The sequence below is a fragment of the Lethenteron reissneri genome, chromosome 5 (genome assembly GCF_015708825.2).
Source record: "Lethenteron reissneri isolate LAM-NWPU_2019-01 chromosome 5, ASM1570882v1, whole genome shotgun sequence".
In the NCBI taxonomy this organism is placed as follows: domain Eukaryota; kingdom Metazoa; phylum Chordata; class Hyperoartia; order Petromyzontiformes; family Petromyzontidae; genus Lethenteron; species Lethenteron reissneri.
Genome location: NC_083783.1, coordinates 5615728 through 5637239, shown reverse-complemented (window position 1 = coordinate 5637239; position 21512 = coordinate 5615728). Strand labels below are relative to the sequence as shown.

The 21512-nt window shown below is 51.1% G+C and overlaps 1 protein-coding gene across 2 annotated transcripts in view; it reads right to left on the bottom strand.

Moving 5' to 3' along the window:
- Nucleotides 1-21512, bottom strand: part of GDAP2 (ganglioside induced differentiation associated protein 2) — an 81075-nt gene that overhangs the window by 8934 nt on the left and 50629 nt on the right. For both annotated transcript variants that reach the window (XM_061566772.1, XM_061566763.1), the window contains exons 8-10: nt 16231-16370; nt 2182-2236; nt 1308-1451 (exon numbers count right to left, since the gene is read on the bottom strand). In XM_061566772.1, the coding sequence (XP_061422756.1) occupies nt 1308-1451; nt 2182-2236; nt 16231-16370 (339 nt within the window). The remainder of the gene's footprint in view (nt 1-1307; nt 1452-2181; nt 2237-16230; nt 16371-21512) is intronic.

Genomic DNA, 21512 nt, shown 5'->3' with positions numbered 1-21512 from the left:
GACGCTTCGCTCGACATGCCCGAAGATCCGTTTCCCGGGAAGAGAGAAACGTCACGCGGGCGTCGATGCGAACTCAACGCGGCCAAAGCGCGCAAGGACGTCGGGGAGATTTCAAGTCGATGTTCCAGCGCAAGGCTATTATTATCACGAAGCTGCTTCGCTTCGCAGACGATCACGCGGTCTGCAATAGATTCACAGTCGATGTTGTTGCGGGGGATTTCCATCCAATTATGTCATCTGCGAGTACATTTTTTTATCTGCTAAACACGGACCGTGACGCCGGCACAGAAAGTAAATTAGGGGGCGGCGGGGGGGGGGTGAAAAAATAACACCAACGACGCATTGGTGTTAATTTGGTAAACGCTGCACATGACAGTATTAACCAGGGCGGTCCTTCTGATTCGATCCGCAAACCCTTCTGCAACGAGCGGTGGAAAGGCCACGGCACGGTCGTGCCACGTGCAACCGGCACCCCTCACCCCCCCGCCCCCTAATTTACATGGCATGCACCGGTGGCGGCCACCCATCCGTTGTTACTCGCTGCGCTCGAAACCCCTCTTAGCTTCGGAGAGTTTCGACGAGGCGTGACTGGGCGTACACCGAGGGCAGGTTAGTGGCAGGCTCATGTCTGTCGTTAGCCACGACGTAGCTGAGCAAGTCAACCACGCCGTAGTTAACCAAGCCATAGTTAACCGTGACGTAGTTAACCGAGCCGGCTCCATTGTGCGCTGCCGTGGTGAACCCTTTACCGCGTGCAGCGCGAGCTATGATTTGGATGGATGGAACGTTCCCAACTGCAGCAGCTCCCGTGGTTTTTGTGAAACGGTCGGCGATAAAATAATCACACTTTCCTTCTCCCCCCCAGCCCCCCACGGCCACCCCCTCCCCTGCAGAGAAATTGCAGTGACGGGCAGACAGAGAGAAAGACGGACAAACGGATGGACAGACGGATGGACAGACATGGACAGACATGGACAGACGGATAGAGAGATGAACAGACGGTTAAACAGACGGATAGACGGATGGACGTAGAGACAGACGAAAGGTCAGAGAGAGTGATGGACGTGGAGACACACGGAAGGTCAGAGAGACGGACGGACAGAGACACACAGAAGGTCAGAGAGACGGACGGACAGAGACACACGGAAGGTCAGAGAGACTGACGGACGTGGAGACACACGGAAGGTCAGAGAGAATAACGGACGTGGAGACACACAGAAGGTCAAAGAGACGGACGGACGTGGAGACACACGAAAGGTCAGAGAGACGGACGGACAGCCGGATGGCCGCAAAGCGCGCCATGTCACCTGGAGGTCGTGGTCGAGGACGAAGGGGGGGATGTCGATCTGCTCGGGGGGGATGTGAGCGAACAGCTGCTGCAGCCGCTGCACGCTGTGCACCTTCGCCTTGAGCCCCGACGCGGTGAACGTCGTGAAGAACCACGTCATGACCTGGGGGAGGGAGGGTACAGGTGCCGCGGTGGCGAGATGTTAACTCCCTCACCTGGTATGCAGGAGGTTACGGGTTTGATCGCGACCCTGACGCCTGCCGTGTATTTGGAGTTTGCGTGTCTCTCCCCGTGGTCGCGTGGATTTTTCTCCGGGTCCTCCGGTTTCTCTCTCCACATTAGAACCAACAAGCATTACGAGTATTTGGCTGCTATAAATTTCCACATGATGAGCCAGTTCGTTGAGCTATTATTTGCAGACAGGTCGAATCTGAAAAAGCTCAGTGGGCCTTACCTGGTAAAATAAAAATAGTTGATAGTGAACGGCGAGTACACAGATGTGCGTGGGTACCAGACCGGGTGCGTGAGTTTAAACTTCAATGCCACCAGCGTGTCGATGATTCAATAATTATCCAATTGATTTATAGTGAATGGTCAAGGTGCAGCCTGGGGTGTGTTGAATCGGAGTGTGAGACTGGACAGCGATAATTCACAAAATCACTGTAGTGGGTACTGCTTGAAATATGAAATGCATTTACTTTGGTGTTATGTAAACTTCAGCCAACAGCGCATTGAACCAAAAGCTAATCCTGCAAAAGCATCGACGACCCCGCAATTGTACATCTGCCGATTGTCGCAGAGGTTTGCGGGGTTCAGATTCAGCAGGAAACCCTGGTTATTACTAGGGACGAAGATGGTGACAACGACGACGGTGGTGACAATGATGAGCACACCTTTGAGAGGAACGTAGGGTGGACAATGTAGAAAGCCTTGAGGTTTTTCCGGTACCTGCAGTGCAAGGGCAACACCCATCACGATATACAGTGAGGGACGGAAGCCATAACCACAACCATAACCACAACCACAGCAATAACCACAACCACAACCATAACCACAACCACAGCAATAACCACAACCACAACCACAGCAATAACCACAACCACAAAAATAAACACAACCATAACCACAACCACAGCAATAATCACAACCACAACCATAACCACAACCACAGCAATAACCACAACCACAACAATAACCACAACCACAGCAATAACCACAACCATAACCACAACCAAGTGCCTCTCACGGCCCTGAGTGTGCAGCGCTTCACAATGTGGAAGCAACGTGGTGTCATCGCCGAACGCCGCTACCGGCTCCTCCGAGCAACGCTCCTCTCGATGTGGAACAACTCCACACGGTGACCACGTGGGGTTGTCGTCACCCTCCCCGCCACACCAGAGCCAGCAGCCGCGGCTTATCCACCGCCGGGTGAACGGGGAGCCCTTCTCACTGGCTGTTTATAACTTCTTGTTCCCGCAGGCCCGTCAAGACGGGTGCTAGTCTGCCGGCAGGGACGACGATTGCCGCTGTGTGTAATCCCCAATCGAGTAATTTGGGGGTAATCAATAAAAAATGTTGTTGGCACATTTGGACCACGACACCGGAAAACAACTGCCAGCTCGTTTTTAAAGACGTCAATCAGGGGGGCGTCCCGTGAAAAAAAACGGGATTCCTTGCAAAAGATTTCTGTTTGGTGTTTGAACATCTTAACACCTGTTTTGTTGCCAGAAAAAAGGGGGAAAACCTATTCTTATATTTTGATACTGGCAAGGGAGGTCTCATGATGTGGCTGCTCACCCCGAGCTCTCAATGTCCTGAGTGTGCATTGTCTTTGTGCTAGTCGCCTTCCTTTTGGCGTCTTCTAGTCTAACACCGTTTGAGACGAGGCACTAAAGAAAGCTGTCTCTGGTGTGGACCAATCAGTTTCAGGGACAATGCATCATCATATACTACCAAAGCATGTTTTTTTAGTTTACATGTTCACCACAAGTATATGTGACCAATGCAGACATGATTCTTTGCAAAAGGTTTCAGTTTGGTGTTCTAACATCCTAACACCTCCTGTTTTATTGCCAGAAAGGGTAAAACCTATTCTTATATATTTGATACTGGCAAGGGAGGTTCCCATGATCTCTGCTACAGGTGGCGGAAGCGCCGCCGTTGGGCCGCGTCGCCGCTCCCACTTGCAACGTTCCACGCCACGTACGGCGAGATTCTTTGGTGGGAGGAAGAACCCCCTTCACTTCGTCAAGAAGCGCTCGGCACGCGGGGTGAAAGGTCGCAACATCGCGGACGAGACGGTGCAACTAGAACGCTGCAGTGGGAGGCGATGTTTGATTTTCTCTCGTTTAATCATTAACGGCGGAAACAACCCCCGGTCGCTCCGAGTTAGCGGTAACGTATCCCTTGTTTATCGCAACTCCAACCCTGGGGATGATGATGATGGTGGTGATGCTTGGAAAGCCACGTGGAGCCAACAAGAAGTAGTAAACACCTCCGCCTCGCGAGAGACCCGGACAAGACGCAGGAGAGGTCCCCGGGTTCGGTTTTCTACGCAGCTTGCCGGGCACACAGCCGATTAAACCGCAACAGATGCGGTCACATATGATGCGCACGTGTAAAATGTAAAACTCTCTCCCGGCCAGCGTGCGGGAGACTGTGGTCACAACCCAGAACAGAACCATGGGACGTAGAATAATGGAGACACAATGCTCCTCCCCTTCCTCATCTCCCCACCGATTCACAAAATACAAGGATGAGGCCTCATCATCACAGCTGCTCCTGACGCAATCACCTGGCTCATCAGCCGCCTCGATGTAAACTCGGGGCTGTCGCTCGACATCACCGTCAGCCACAGGAGGAAGGACGCTGTGTCCTGTGTGTATTTTGAGACGCCTGTTCAAGCGCAGGGGCGAGAAGAACTCGCCAGAGCCGATCGACAGTGCGCGAAGGGTGCTTTTCTTCATCGCTCGTGACCTCATCGTGGCCGTGGCGGTGTTAGGGTGTTAGGGTGTCGTGAACCATTGACGCTCTCGCGCCGCGCTGGCCACTCGACGGACGTCCCCCCCCCACCACTCCACCCCATCACCACCCCTCCCCCGACCCCAACCGCCGCTCTTTGAGCACGGCTCTCGCCCGCATTATCTCGCCGAGTGCACATGCCTTGCAGCTCGCTTGCGTGTGCGAGCGGGTGCGTGCGAGCGTGCTCGTGAGTGTGTGTGTGTGGGGAGTGGGAGTGCGACGGTTAGCGCGCTGCGCTACCAACCCGGCAACCGGTCGTCACCGGTGAAGCTCATCTGAAACCGGTCGTGGGCTCAGCCTCAAATGAGTATCTGGTGCAGTGTGCAGTAAACATCGCCATTGGGGAGACAAAGGCAGTCGGGCGTGGTGCTGGCCACCCACCTTCGTGTGCCGTGCCGACCTTCATAGGTGCTATTCGCTAACAGCAATTGCCCCAACAGCCTGTTGACGCTACACGGGGGATCTTTGTCTTTGTGTGCGTGCGTGCGCCCGCGCGGGGACGCGTCGCTGCGCGGCACTGGCTCGGCCGACGTCACGTTCCGTGTGCGTCAGTCAGTGCGGGAAACGTGGGATTAAAATAAATAAAATAAATAACCCGAGCAGCTCAGGCAAGGTGGACCGGGGCAGGTGCCGCAGCGTCACTCGGACGCGTCCGCTGACGACTGCCGCTGGTAATCCGGCGCTGGTCGTGTCCTTTTAAGTTCACGGCGAGGAAGGTGGAAGGGTTGGAGGGGAGGGTGGGGGCCAGCGGGTGGGGGGGTTGCCACCTGTCCAGGTGTTCACGGGATCATTCTCTCTTAGAGGTGGTTGTCTAATCTGTTACGTCTTCGGTGGAAGAAAACTAAAAATATGTCCTTGAGTCTGCACTTTCCAGGACATTGTAAGTCCCGGTTTTTGACGCTTGCGTAGAATAACAATACTGATGATACACCGATGAAGGAGATTGTGCGGGAGGCTAATTCTGGAGGTCACGGAGGTGAGACTCATATGTTTGAGAAAAGACAAAAACGATGCTACTAGGATGATTAGAGACTAGAGAGCCACAGACTCATAGACATATGCATAGACCCATTGACTCCCGCAGCGACCAATAGACACACATTGAGGCCTCTGATTAGCACGCTTGGCTACGTATGATGCGAAAGAAGTTCAACTACATACATACAGAGGCCTGCAGACTCACACAGACCCAACGACTCACACAGAGACCCATAGACTCACCCAGAGACTCAAAGACTCACAAAGAGTCCCAACGACTCACACAGAGACCCACAGACTCACAAAGAGTCCCAACGACTCACACAGATCTATAGACTCACCCAGAGACCAGCCAGCAAAACTTTTTTTCTCATATCGCATGAAGCTGTTTTGAGATTGATCATTTTGGGATTTCCTCGGTAAAACTGCAGTAAAAAACAACGTCGCTACATTCTCTTCAGTGAAATTAGAAAAAAAACGAACACTGCCTTAAAATGGAACAATATACTACGTACACGCACTTTGTGTTATTTGTGTGCTTGTGCGCTACTGCCAACGCAGTCGCCACTAAATAGCTTGTTTAACTTAAATCATCGTAGTCTGCTTCTTCGTTCAGCCTCGTTAATCTCATGGGCAGCAGTAGTCAGCCCCCCATCGTCATCGATGAAAGAAAGAAGAAAAAAAGAGGTTTTGTACCTTGTTAAAACATTACTTGTTCCTCTATTCCACACCACCGGCCACCGGTCCAGTTTCACTCATTGGACCGGTGGCCGGCAGTGCAGGACAAAGAGGAAATCAAAACACGTTGGTGACAAATATATCCGTCGGTGATTTCAATAGCGAAATCAACGCGGGGGGCCACGCGGCACGGACAATGCGCGTCTCTTCCCGACGCGTCTCGCTCAGACCGGGTGAACCTGTCAGGGGCCGGGAGTGGGGAGACGGTGGCGAATTAAAATACGAGTCATCTGCCCTCTGAAATTCCCATCCTTGGCCTGTCGCTTGCAGAGCCTAAAGATGGATGTGGCAATGGAGCCTTTGGGTGCAAACGCAGACTCCGCAATGTCCCATCGGGGGGCTTAACCCGGTCACAATTCTTGCGACAAAACAGCAGAGGATGCCACTTCGAGTGTTTCCGATGGCTTACGCGATACAGCCGCCTATTATGTTTGCTTCCGCGGGTGCATTTTAACGTCGTCCTATCAATCGGATACAAAGAGAGTAGGCCATGCGTGCCGGCGTCACGTTTCAAATAATTAAATTGGGTAAAACCACACGGGAACATTGCCCCATACCTACAGACAATACTCCTCGTCTGTGAAACCAGGCAACGTCATTATAGCCTCGCACATCACGACCGCGCGCATCTGCGCACCCGTGTGCCAGCCAGCCAGCCAAACTTTTTTTTCTCACATCGCATCACACTGTTTTGGCATTCTTTTGAGATTTCTACGGCAACGCTGCCGTCAAAAAAACGTGACTAAATTATTTTAAGTGAAATTAGAAAAAAAACTCGCACTGCCTTAAAATGGAAAAATATACCACGTACACGCACTCTGTGATATTTGTGCTTGCGCGCTACGTAATTCCGCAAATGACAAACGTACCAAGTAATTGTTCTTAATAATTTCGGGTCGCCGAACGAATGCATTGTAAAGGTCGCACTCATTACACACAAAGTGCTTGCCACAAATGAACCACCAAAACCTCGCTCATCTCATCAAGGAGCATAAACCATCATCACGTGTGCTCCCTCATCCTCGCAGCAGCGGCTTTCGGCTGGCCATCTAACAAAGACGGTCCGCGCATCGCACGCTTTCAGATACGCTTCTGCGGCCGTCTGGAACGCTCTTCCTTCCGATATTGGGAAGCCACTGGAACTCTGTACTTTTAAATCATCTAGATTGAAAACTCATTTCTTGAGAACTGATTATTGTGTTTAGATTGTTGTTCTTGCACCGCACCTCCAATTAGCACGGTTAGTTACATACGGTGCGAAACGAGTTCAACATACATAAATTATGCAACTTACATCAAGAGATATGGGATGCTAAGCAGAGTTGCATCTGGTAGGTACGGGAATACCTGGTGTTGTGATGTGGTCCGGAGATGGAAACACAGCGATGTATTCTCAAATTTATTTGCGATGAAACTTTCAATATTCCCCCTGTTCGCTTGCGTGGTGGGCTTTCTCCAGGTTCTGCCGAGTTGGGTCACGCAGTCATCTGAGACACTCGTGAACGGAGTCGACTAAAACATCTCCAATATAATGATAATAATTTACATCTATCGGGTGCAATTTGTTCATGGTATCTCTGTGAGCCAAGAATTAAGTGAGGAAATATACATAAATGTAAGCCCCTCCTGATAAAGCCTAGACACTGGGTGAGGCTTTCCTGCCTAAAAACAAATCGCATTTATCATAATCATTAGCCATGATCAATCCACTGCCGGACGAAAGCACTCACCCCATCACATCTCATAATCACAAGACACGACAGCAAATGGCATTATTGACGTTCTAATTAATGTGATTAAAAAAAAGTTCAGCGCGCGTACAGGTTCTGGGGCGGATTGTTATACCACAGGATCACGAGGGGTGGAGGCATCTTGGGGAGGCCTTCAATGGGCAGTGGATTAACCATGGCTGCTACTGCTCACGATGATGATGGATTGAAAATGATTAATCTTTCTGTGGTATATAAACCTTTCAATCAATCTGCTCTCAAACAGCGTTGACAGCTCCTCTTTGGTGACAGCCGCCTCCATCGCAAAAGCCGAGATGCGACGATTGGCACGTACGTATATACGCTGAACTTCTTTAGTACCTTTCGATTTAAAGCTTTTGTGACTGCAGGGATTCATCTTCTTGGTTCTTTCGGTAAAGTCACATAGAAAGGAAATAATAAAGTAATAAAATAAAACCAAATATAATGATGCTGCTAATCCTGCATAATGCACGGGCATAATATGACTTTGAAACCCCCCGCCCACCTCCTACGCATTTCACAAGCAGTACTAATCCCATATCTGCATTTCCCATAAATATGTTAAATTCCTCTTGATATGCCAATTCTTTTGTCAAGGCGCTCTTCCCCCTCCAACCCAGCTTAAATATAAGCTCCAAGCCTGGGGTGTTTCATTCAGACGCTGTCTTCCCGACAGACCTGTTCTTCACCTGAGGACGGCTGCTTGCGTTTCTTTAGTATCGTGCGTAGCCAACCGTGATAATCAGAGGTGCGTGGAGGGAAAACAAACTAATTAGGAAAAGCAGTTAGAAATAAATGATATTTAAATCAAATTTTTTAAAGGCACAAGGTGGTCTCTGTTTGCTACGGACGTCCCGCACCTCCGATGAGCACAGTTGGCTACGTACGGGAGGAAAGATGTTCAACATACGTACCTACAGACATGCTCGCCATCGCCGCTCTTGATCCTCCCGCATTGGGAATCATCCCGCTTCTGTGCATATTAACTAATATTAACTAATTGCATTGTCGCACTCACTAAAGGCGGGGGAGTAAAACAGCATTAAAAATGTATGAGACCACAGAGTGAGCTGGGCAAGTGTAACAAAAATATAGATATATATCGGTTGCTGAACACGGGGCCTCCCGAAGTTGTAAAACGACAAGCGGCGAGCCGCAAACGGCACCTGGCGAAAGCCGCGCGGAGAAACTTGAGACCGCCGCCAATGCCGAGGAAATTATAATGACACGGGTAGCGTGGCAGATCATCACGGCCACGGTGCAGCTCGCGAATGAACAACGGTCAGACGCTTGCCATCGAGGGGAACCGTTCCTGCAAGCGGAGCTTCTCCGACGCTTGCGTACATTCGCGTCGGCAACGCTGAACGCTCGTCGTCAGATCGTAATTTCCCCCCCAAAATCGGCAAGCTCGTTCGTTCACGGTAACGGTGAGTAATGCGCTTACGGGGACCAAATCAATCTCGGCAGAATCTCGCAGGATACGTCAGGGTCAGGGGCCTGGATAGTGCTCGGAAGGAGGGGGGGCGACAGTCGCGCGCACGCAGGCTGCCATCGGGTTTACAGGAGGGGAAGGGGGGGCTACGTGTTGGGCGGTGAGGCAAAACATCATGTTGTACTGTACCGCCACGCTTCCACGTCTACGCAACCACCAGCCATCGCCAACGCCGCGTGGTGAAGTATGGTCAAAATAACCCTCGTGAACCGACGCGGGCGTAGGTTTAGCCCTCACGGTGCATCCAGCAGTGGATCGACAACGGGGCCGGGCGCGAGCGTTGTATCTACGCCAAACGTTAGCCGCAGCAGCAGGGTGAGATAAATCAGAATGGAGCGTACGTGTGGTTTTTCTTTTCTGTCGCACGTGTTTACCAGGTCTGAAATCGCCCGTGCGATCATTCATAACCAATTCGGTTTTCCCACGCGAGCGCTCTCCTATTTTTATACCTGAACGAGGAGAAAAAAAAAATCTAAACGCTTCTCGTAAAAAAAAAAAATTTCAATAAAAAGACCCGCGCGTCGCACGCACGCACCGCCGCTAGCCCGACGTGCGTCCTCGTGGTAGCGCGGGGCGCCTATGCACAACCGTGCATTCTCACGCCCACGGGATTGGGGAAACGTGAAGAGTGAATCACCGGTACAGCGGGGTGATGCTCAACATGCCGGACGAGCAAACCGGTGGTCGCCAGTTCGATTCCATCTCTAGGAGCCCACACACCTCCACCGCCTCCTGTCCAATCAACGGTATAAAATAAATGGGTTCTCCAGCACAATTAGTCGTTGGCAGGTTAGTCGTGTGTGTGTGTCTTTGTTTGTATAATGTGGGTGGCTCCTAATTCTCCCAAGCGCGGAAGAGGAGGCCTCAAACCTCCCTGGAGGGGGTCTCGAGCGGAGGCGCCTTCCGCCAGCAGCGGCATGAGTAAGCGATTGCAGGGCTGCGCCTTTACCTCTCATGGGTGCACAGCAACAGTGCAGGCCGACCACCCCAACCCCCCACCCCACTCCCGGCAGGGACAGGAGCTTCCGGTTGAGACTTGCCTCCCCAAACAAGGTCTGACAGAGACACCCTGAGTCACCGCACGTTATCGTAACGGAGGGGGGAACATTCGGCTCCAGACGGCTGCTGTCGGCCACTTGCCCTCCGCGCTCGCATTTATCGCACGACAAGGAGAGTAAGGTGGGGGGAGGAGGGTGGGGGGGTGGGGGCTGTGAAAAAAATATATTTGGTCAAGTTCGGTACCAGGAGAGAGGGAGGGGGGGGGGGGAAACCCAGAAATAATAACAAATCATAACCCTGGGGCGTAGTGCGATTGTCCAGCGGGAGGGTGGAGGGGGGGGGCCTGGGCTTGATTGGAGATCGACAGGAAGATGGGCAAGGGTAGCGGAGAGTCGCAGGCAACGCTGGAGAGTGGCTGAGAGGGGACCGCAAGGAGCAGGGATCTCCCGGTGGGGTCCATCACGTTCGCCGCGCGTCGTCAAACCCAGCGGGCGGGTGTGTCACGAACCGGGCAAAGCGGAAGGGGTTAACGCTGGGAGCTGAAGGCTATAATTCTCCGTGTCAGGCGCTGACATTGTTTAAATTGTGCTCATTGATTTCGGCGAGATGAATGTGTTGTTAATTCTCAAAATATAAAGGCGGCGCTGTCGCACGTCCAGGAGGTAGTCTCTGAAGGGTGCCTCTCTCCCGCTTTGTTTCGCCCCTTGTTTTGATTTTGCTCGCGCCACGTGACACACCTGTTTGTCACCCCAGCGCCCTCGCTTAAACGTGCGTGCGTACGTACGCACGACCTCCCGGCCAAATTAACGCAAGGTCGGCCACCGTCCATCAGTCAACGTGATTCCGTGACACGCAGGTGGGGGGGAGGGGGGGCGGGGGTGGGGGCTGAGCCCTTGGCCAGCACCGGATATTCGTTCTGGCAAAATTTGAGCAATCTCAGGGCGTGTGCCATTTGTTTGCATCAGGCAGGGCGGCCTACATTTAAATGCGGAGCGACCCAATTGCGGTGACCGGCTATCAATCACGCGCTTGGACATTCTCGCCTGAGAAGCGCACAAACATGGGGGGGGTGGCCGAGAGGTGCGGCGGAATAATAACACGCCGGAGGCGCCGACGCCGAGACCCTGGGTTTCAATTCGGCTTTCAGGCCTCCTGTGATTAAACCGACCGGGATCTCACAAGTGTAGCGAGTCGGCACCCTTCAGCCCCGTCACGGGTTACCGCGCAAAATACAATCGTGTCAAGCATCTCGGCTTTAACTCGTCGGGTTCTGAAAATGTCTCGCTCTGTGGATGCCTCGTTCATTGGATTGATTGTCATGGCGATTGTCATGTATCTTCTCACATGCGCTGCTAATGTAGGTGATCGTCCCACGTTCTTCACGTGGCCGATGTTGATGTGAAGTAACAACTCTAATTGCGTCAGTAATAGCGGAGTGGTGCATCACTGTGATGACGAATCGGGCGTTGAGTTGTTAGGTATCTTTGTGCAGCGGATGCAGTTGCTAACACTGGTCAACAGAAAAAACATTTTTTTCTGGCCTGGACTTTTGCAGCTGTTTTAGACTAATTTCAGGGTACTGATTCCAAATGCTATCGGCATACCCCATTTTCATTGATTTTACCCAAAATTAACTCTGTCACTTATGATTGCAAGTTGTTGCGAGTCAGTGACTGCTTTAGTGTTAAAATATGGTGCCGTATTTTTACTATAGTGTGTTTATAATATAATTTTATGTAAATATCCACATTTATTTAATATTTTTCTTCTGCAGTTTTTATTGAAAATGCAATATTTGATATCTCAAAAACCTGATGTGATAGACAAAAACTGATGCCACATTTGGAATCAGCACCCCAAAATTACATTAAAAACCGTCGGATTACCTTATGCCAGAAAAAGTGTGTTGACCAGTGTAATCACAGGTGCAGGGGAAGGACAACAAACTTAAACACAAAAAGCAGTTCGAAAGAAATTCGTTTCCAAGCTACACTTAAAATTCCATAGCTCCGGTGGCCTCCTGATATCGGAAGAGCTTTTCAGATGGCCGCAGAAGTGGACCCGAAAGCACGCGAAACGGCGACCGTCTTTGTTCGATGGCCAGACCAAAGCCGCCACTGCGAAGATCACCGAAGCACGCGTGATGACGGTTTATGCTACTTGACGTGATCAACAAAGATTGTGGCCCCCCTTAAGCTTCGCGGGAGATCGAAGCCAGGGATCTACTGCGCGTGGTGTTTGTGACTTCTTGTGAGCTCCATGTGGCTTTCAAAGCATCGTCCTTGCGTGGATAAGATGCAATTCAAGGAACTCAGAAGTAAATTTCGATTTAAAGCTTTCGTGACTGCAGGGATTCATCTTCTTGGTTCTTTCGGTAAAGTCACGTAGAAGGGAAATTATAAAATAATAAAAATAAAACATAATAAAATAATTTTCACGACGTTTCGGCCACAACGCAAGCGGCCGTCCTCAGGTGAAGAACAGGTCTGTCGGAAAGACAGCGACAGACCTGTTCTTCACCTGAGAACGGCTGCTTGCGTTGTGGCCGAAACGTCGTGAGAATTATTTTATTATTATGTTTAATTATTTATATTTTATTATTTCCCTTCTACGTAACTCAGAAGTAGTTCTGCAATATCACCTTCCAGAAGCCGTTCTCTTGCACAGGGTGATGTGACACTTTCTCTTTGCATTATGAATGGAAATGTCTGTTTCATGACACGACACTGGATAAGCTAAATCGGACTAGAGAAAGAGAAGGATAAAAAAAGAATCACAATACTCCAGTTCACAATACTGTAGTCAAGCTACCTTCACAGTCGAGATGCAAATCAAGATATGTGAGGTTATGCCACCTTTTGACAATTCTTTACAAAAAGGGCAGTTATTAATTTATTCAGATGTCTACTTTGCAAGCGATGTCCTCTCGCAATATAAAGTGCACGGCTCCAGCAAGCAAACTGCATTTCAAAATGTCTACGTCGATTCAGACGTACGTGCGTTGGTAGCTGTGACCTCTGGCAATATAACGTCACGCAAACATTTCCATTCTCCCCGCCGCCGCCTCCTCCTCCTCCTCCTCCGGTGACGCAAACATTCCCTTATCGAAGTAATTCCCCCCCCCCAGCCCGCGGATCGTGTGTAGGCGATGGACGTGCCAATGCACAGTAGGGGAGGGGGGGGGAGAGGGGGCAGCGAGGGGGAGTGGGCAGGGTGGCCCCCCCTCCCCCCCTCCATGAATAAGGCGGCAGTAGCGGTAGCAGCAGCGGATTGGGATTTTTCCAAACGTTCCCAATCGGTGTCTGGCCGGGAGAGGGGGTGGGAACGTCCACGCTGGCGGTACGGCATGCCCCGCACGCCGTTGCTCCCCGCATGTGCACCGCCGCTAGCACCTAATCTGTTCTGCAAACAAGCGGCAGCCGGCGGCCAAAGTAAAACGCGCTGGCCCGGGTCGGGCCTTGGCTCGCGGCGAGGTCTTTATTTAGTAACGCGGCAAACGTTTCTCCCGGCGCCGGGGCTTAGCGGCTTCCTCTTAAATGGACGGCGACGTCCGTCTTACAGTGCTTGCCGAGACCCGGCGGGGAACGTGGAAGAAGTGCTCGCGAATTCCGAAACCGTGTGGGGCCCTCCACCTCAAACCGGTGCGAGGACCTCGATAATTAAAGTCACACGTGGCTGTCGCACGAAGCAAAAAAAAAAAGTTTCTTTTCCCCCATTCATGATTCACAACACTCGTCAATCCACTGCTGGATGGAGGCTTCCGTGACTGTTATACGAGGTCACTCTAACCGTACTTCGCCACGGTGGTCCGTGCGGGTCGGTGGAAGGGCCGACCTAGGATCGGCTCAGATGCGGCTCGCCACGGACGGATGCCGAGCCTTGGCAAAAAGGTTTAAATTTCTTTCTCATGGCGCTGTGACAAATAATCAAATAAAGTGGACAAATAAGAATATGCACCATCATTGTAATCCACTGTCAGAGCATGTTTGTTTGCATGTTTCTTCCACAGGTACGTTGTGGTTCACGCACACTCGATGCCTTGTCGTTGGCGTGTCTGTTTGGTGTTCGAACATCTTAACACACCAGTTTTTATTTCCACAGAAAAGTTAAGCCTATTCTTATTTTTTTATTATTTTGATACTGGGCAAAAAAGGTCCCCATAGATACAATATATTACATTTGCAAAGAGGCTCATTTCGTCTGTATGAATCCCAACGCACCCCGAGTATGGAAAGCAGAAAATAAACAGAACCTGCAATGCAGAACTGGGTGGGGCAATTTAAAGAGGGGAGTTTTCTAGACAGACGTAGCTCAAACGACTCCGATCATCTTATTGCGAAAGGCAAAGCGTTCCATAGCCTGGGAGCTGCCGTGGCAAAGGGCCTACTCTTCCACGCTGGCCGGACGTCTTGGGAGAGGCGAGGAGTGCCCGCGTTTTACCCCACCGCCAATCAACTCTCGCAGTGGTGGAACCCATTCATAACGCCGCCGGGTGGACCGCTGGGCGGGAGAGGGGGTACGGACAGGTGGACGATTTAAGAAACCCGACACCGCCGTTTCACCGGCCGCGCCAGGAGGTGGAACCGACGACCTCTGGGTCGCAAGCGAAGCGTGCCGCCCGTTACACCGCAGTGCAGCAGTTTGATAGACGTCTGTGTAACTAAATATATATATGTATATCTTGCTGTAAAAACCTGTGCGTTTCCTGAAAAAAAAAGCCAGTCGGCTGAAACACCAATATCTTTCTTTCGTCTAAGTCACGGCAAAAACAAACAAAAAAAAACCCGTCATTATTTTTAATTGGCCTATTATATCGTAGGATTTCACTAAAGAATTAGCTCGACGGTGTGCCCAGGGGGGCCAATCCCATGGTAACAGAATTACAGCACGGAGCCCACGGCAGCTGAATACGGCTGCAGTTGGCCTCGTTACCATGGACTTGCCCACACAAATATAAAGTTTCTCCGTACAGCCTTGGAAGACTGTTGAGGCAAGTGCTGCAAGCATCGATGAAGGCCTGCACGACGCATTAGGGGGTGGGTGGCCAGCACCACGTACGTCCGAGGCAAGTGCTGCAAGCATCGATGAAGGCCTGCACGACGCATTAGGGGTGGGTGGCCAGCACCACGTACGTCCGCCCTCGTCTCCCGAGTAGCGATGGTTACACATTGCACCAGGTGCACATTTGAGGCCGAGTCGACCTAGGGGAGGCCCAGGACCGGTTCTGGTGTTGGCTGTGAGTGGGAATCGAACTCGGGTCGCTGACTTCATAGTGCAGCGTGCTAACTGCTACACTACCGCTCACCATAAGTGAAAATTTGTCCACACACACAAATCAAACATGAGACAGATCCAAATTCAAGCACACAGACCCATGGTTTTTAGTTTAGAGACCCATAGTTTCACCGAGACTCACAACCGTACATAGAGATGACCTAAAGACTCGCATAGATATCCACAGGCTTACATGGAACCCCAAAGCCTTACATAGACACTCAAGAGATTCACATAAAATGCATAGATTGACATAGCGACCCACAGACTCACATAAAAACCCATCTTTAGCCCTTCGCCAGTGGTGGAACTTCCTAATTCCTAACCATATGGCATGGTGTTTCACTGGTAGATAGAGCCAGTTACCATCGGGCAGATTTCTGGCCACTGCCTGATGATGCTGGCGGTAGCTACCACAGGGACGTAATACAAAATTTTAAAAATGCTGCGAATTTCTCTCCAACACGCCGGCATGGCTGAAGTGGCAACACACAGGCACACTTGTTCACGAGACGACTTGACTGGCTGAGTCGGGTGGAGAACGAGTGGGCACAACAGAGACTCTACCGGGCAAGTTCTTGGACCGATCGCACCGCGGTCGACTGGCTGATCGGAGTGCCATTTCCCCCCGCTCCCCCACCACCCCCCCCCCCCCCACCGCCTCCATCTCCCCGACGGGCGCCGCTTACTTCAAGTCCACGGTGTTGTAGACGGTGCGGAGGAAGGCGGCGTCGGGCTGATTGGCCTCGCTCGTTAGCGTGTGGAAGTAGACGAGGATGTAGTCGCGTGACGCCACGTGGTCCATCACGTGGATGAAGTAGAGAAGCGCCTGCGTGTGCGTGCGTGTGTGCGTGCGCGTGTGCACGTGTGGGGATCGGGGGTGCAAGGGTTAGCTGTGCTGCGCTATAAAACTCGGCGACCCGAGTTCGATTCCCGCCCATGGCCAACACCAGTGACGATTATCCGGTCCCGGGCCTCCCCTAGGTCGACGCAGCCTCAAATGAGTACCTGGTGCGATGTGTAAACATCGTCACTGGGGCGTGGTGTTGGCCACCTACACCCCCTTGTGTGCCGTGCTGGCCTTCATAGGTGCTCGCTAACCGCACTTTCCCAAAAACAGCCTGTTAAGGCTATATGGGGGATCTTTGTGTTTTGGGCAGAGACAAAGTGGAGAGCGTGAGAGTGCAGCAGCAGCTTGTGAGCTACGCTCATGAACCCGGTGACCCGAGTTCGATTCTCGCTCATGGCCAACATCAGTGAAGAACATCTGTGCCAGTCCTGGGTCTCCCCTATGTCGACTCAGCTTTAAACGGGTACCGATTAGTATGGTTGGCTACGTACGGTGCGAAAGAAGTTCAACATGCATACGAGACATCGCATTGATAATTTATGAAAGTGGAATTGGCCAGGACGCGTCACTAAATGGGCCGATGGATATGACCGGGAATGGAATGGCAGCCAAAGGAGGAAACGTGACCCTGAGAGTACGACTACTGTGGAGCTGGAGCAAGAAGGCGAGTTCATGTGCAGGGGTCAGATGTATTGTGACATCGCAGAACCATGCGAGTAAGAATCGACATTTCAAACTCCGTAAAGTGTTCATAGTGACCGCTACAGCCACTACAATCACCACAATTGTAATAATAATACTGTGTTCATGGTTCGAACTCTGACCTTGGAATCGGACAAATTTATCGAATCGCCGAGGGGCTCAGAAGGAGGAGAGTGAAATGAGCCGTTACGAGGTTGCCTAGAGGCTGGAATTTAAATGTAAATGTACCTGGCCTGGTACGCGGCGACCTTCCGCAGGCCACGGGGGATAGGGCATCATCAGTGGCCCTGACAGATTCTTGCATCCCACTTTTCATTATAAAACCCACAGGTGTCCACCGCTGCTATTTCGGTGCACCCTTAGACACGCGGCCGTCGCAATGCATTGGGTCTGGAATGCTGTTGCCAATAAACACTGCAACTTGAATCACTACCTATGAGGTCTTCACTCAAAACTGCTCTAGATGAGTTGTACACCCCTAGCTGCCAGTGCTATTCAGTGGCCTAAAATAAAATGTTTCGCTCCGGATGATCACTGCAAAGTATGACCTGTGTTTTGATTTAGTGTGCTGATCTTAAAGGTGCATTGAAAAGTTATAATACTCCGAATGATGCTCCTGCTGTTGTGGAGTGACTCATGCAGCCAGCTATGGCTGCAGGGTTTTGGTAGTACATGTTGTTTATGTTATTTATTGTGAAAATTCCATCACAGTTCCTATGATCACTGTTTCATTGCTTTCATGGCTTTATTTTGGTGATTTCGAAAAGTGTATTGGTTTAGCCATGTTTGTTTGTTGTAGTACAGAGTTAGACTGATGGCCTTATTCTAAGTTGTCTTGTGGTTGTTGTTGTTGTTTGACTTGCATCCCACTGGGATTTATGCACACAGCGTTGGTGTATGGTGTTTTTTCTGCAATATTTTGCTGTCTTTTCTTGGATTTTCTGCTTGCACTCAGTCACATATTAACTTAAAGATGTTTTTTTGTTCATGTTTTAGTTTTTTTTGTTTGTTGCTGTTGCACCCGATTCAAGAGCCGAATGGCTCAAAGGGCTATACCTAATACATGAACTTGACGCGAGCTTGCCCGTCGGTAACAACCGCCGTGCAATTAAATGGCGAGAGGGCCCGGAGGTGACGCGCCTCGCGGCGATGGAGCGACGACGATGTCGGCTCGCGCGCAGGCGCCGGGCGAATTGTTCACGCCGCTGGACCCCGTGACGTTTCCCCGGTTGCTTCGTGGCGCCGCTGAGAAACGGCGCGGCGCATCGGCCGCCGCGCAGATGCAACGCTGGCAAGCAAAGAGCGGCAGGAGAGCGGCAGGGGGGGAAACGAACCTACGTCGGACAGTGGGCCTCGAGCAAAAATATATCTGAATTCAAACGTGTTGAATCGGAAGAAAACCGCGCAACGATATCAGGCACCGTGTCGCCAGCTGATGGATGAAAGCCCTCCCTCCCCACCACCATGATATAAAAATACAATAAACTAAAAAAAATTCTACGATCAGCCAATTTTATTCTACCAGGTAAGGCTCACTGAGCAACGTAGCTCTTTTTTTTTTTACAGAAGCTCCCTGGCCACTGACGATCAGCTCCACCAAGTGGCTTATCGCGTGGAAATTTATAGCAGCAGCGAAATACTCGAAATGCATGTTTCGAAATGTGCAGGGAGAAACCGGAGGACCCGGAGAAAAATCCAAGTGACCACAGGGAGAACATGCAAACTTCAAATATACAGGCGTCAAGGTCGGGATCGAACCCACGACCTCCTGTATACCAGGCGAGGTAGCTAACATCTCGCCAGCGTGGCACCAACACACTGCAGGACAAGACTCCGTCAAACGTCTCTCACGCAGCTGCGGCTGAAGGACTCAAATATGCCGTGGATCGTAAAGGGATCTCTAACCGACGCAGCATTACGAGGCCGGAGCTGCCTCGTATAACCGAGCGTCTGAACGCGTGACCCCACACAAAATCCCTCGGGAGAGAGGGGGCGCAAAAAGCAGGGGGTGCGGGGTAGGGTCGCACAAAAGCGGGGGTGGAATGGGTGGGGGCCGGGCATGGGCACTGCCAGCGATAACCGCAGCCAAGACATTGGAGCCAAGCTCAACCGCGGTACAGCAGCGGTGCACATGATAGATATACACACACATTCACAGCAGTGGCGCACATGATATACACACACACACACACAGTCACAGCAACGGTGCACATGATAGATATACACATATACAGTCACAGCAGCCGCTTTCGCGGTTTCATTAAGGCAAATTTTCATCCTGCACATTTTACGAACGCGAATGAAACCGCGTTCAATGTACGCCACACGTATTGGGAGCCCAAAGGATTTCGCTCACAGTGGCACAAGCCGTGAGCAGCGGTGGAAGCAATGCTGCCGTTGATGCTGCCACGACGGGTTGAATTATCTTTAATGCCTACCGCCAAATCACCCGGAACGTGCCCGGATTTCGTCGGATCGAGGATGCTAACCAGAGCTGAGCCTGCTTAGTGCTCGGGATGCAGTGGCGTAGCTAGGATATTTTGTGCCCGGGGACGAACTATAAAATTGGCGCCCCCCCCCCCCCCGTTTAATCACATACCAAAATGTAATTACATGACATGTAGGCTGTGTGTGGCGGGATATATAAACTTTTAGGTTGAGGTGTAGATTTGTGCGGTAGTTTCAGGCTGTCGCGTCCTCCGCAATAAGTTATAATGTAACGTCGTAAGCCTCATTTTGGCGCCCCTTTACCTTGGCGCCCGGGGACACATGTACCCCCCTGCCCCGCCCCCCCTAGCTACGCCTCTATCGGGATGGGTGACCACCAGTGCATGCCAGGTGTTGCAGGCGTGGGGCTGCTACGTGGTCACAAGATGCCAGTGCTGCGACGGATTCGGCTCACAGCTGAATCAGGTGGATTCAGCCGTGGAATGAATCCATCTGTGCGGAGCTTTGAGTGTTATCCCCTCGTTTGCTCGGTGAGTTTACCCTGTGGTTCTCTGTTAGCCTCCCATACGCCGAATGGAACTCGCCAAACTTCTTAATGCAGGACTCCTGGATTAATTTAAAACGCATTCACCATCATTTATCCTCACGATTATTATCAACCAAGCGCCAGATCGAAGGGGCGAGCTGCCTTCAGAGCTCTCGTTCTCTCCCCGAGCATCTCAGCTCTGCGGGACCTCACACCTCCAACCGCACAACATCCTCCGCCATTTCCGTAGCCCAGCTGCCACTGACACCCTCGTCCATGCGTTCAGCACATCCTGACTCCGCTTCAAAGTGGAGAGAGATTGATAAGATTGTACCGAGTGTGCAGTTGTATTGTTTTGGACTTAGCTGTTCCAACTTGGCAGAGATTAATAACATGTTACCGAGTGTGTAGTCGTATTGTCTTGGAGTTAGCTGTCCCAATTTGGAGAGATTAATAACATGTTACCGAGTGTATAGTTATACGGTATTGGACTTAACTGTTCCATAGGACCAGCTGGACCATTGGCACAAACTCGCTTGTTGCTACGCTACATGCCGAGAGCCAACATTAGGCCCCTCGTGAATGGCCGCTCTCCTGCAATATTTCTAGAGCTCTGCTCCGCCTGAAAAAGGGCCATTGCCCGAAACGTCACGCAATTATAAACCACCATCATTTCTCGATTTAAAGCTTTAGTGACTGCAGGGATTCGTCTTCTTGGTTCTTTCGGTAAAGTCACGTAGAAGGAAAATAATAAAATAATAACAATAAAACATAATAAAATAATTCTCACGACGTTTCGGCCACAACGCAAGCAGCCGTCTTCAGGTGGAGAACAGGAGAACATTTCAGACTCTGCCTTCTCGACAGACCTGTTCTCCACCTGAAGACGGCTGCTTGCGTTGTGGCCGAAACGTCGTGAGAATGATTTTATTATGTTTTATTTTTATTATTTTATTATTTTCCTTCTACGTGACTTTACCGAAAGAACCAAGAAGACACCATCATTTCCTTTGAGAAACGATAAAAACGCAGATATGACGCAATCTGCATCTCTACACGCTCGAGGGTAGCGTGTTATTTTTGTTTCTGCGCCAACCAGCACCGTCAGTTTCTCTTGTGAACTCTGAACGGGTTAAAAGGTGTGGGGGGGGCAGGGGGTTAGGGTTGGGGGGTTACGGCTTCAGTCAAATGAGGATGGGAGGATGATGCGAGGATGCCAAGAGGTGGTGGAGACGGTGGTGCGGGCGAGCGAATAACCCTCCTCCTGCTCCTTGTTACTCCCAGCAGCACCCCACGCTGTGAATGGCCATCATTCACGTGGCATGGGCAGCAGCAGCATCAACAGCAGCAGTAACACCAGCAGTAGCGACAGCACCAGGAGCAATGTTAGCATCAATAGGAGCAGCTGTAATAGTAAAACGCTACGGAAGCATGATAATCATCAG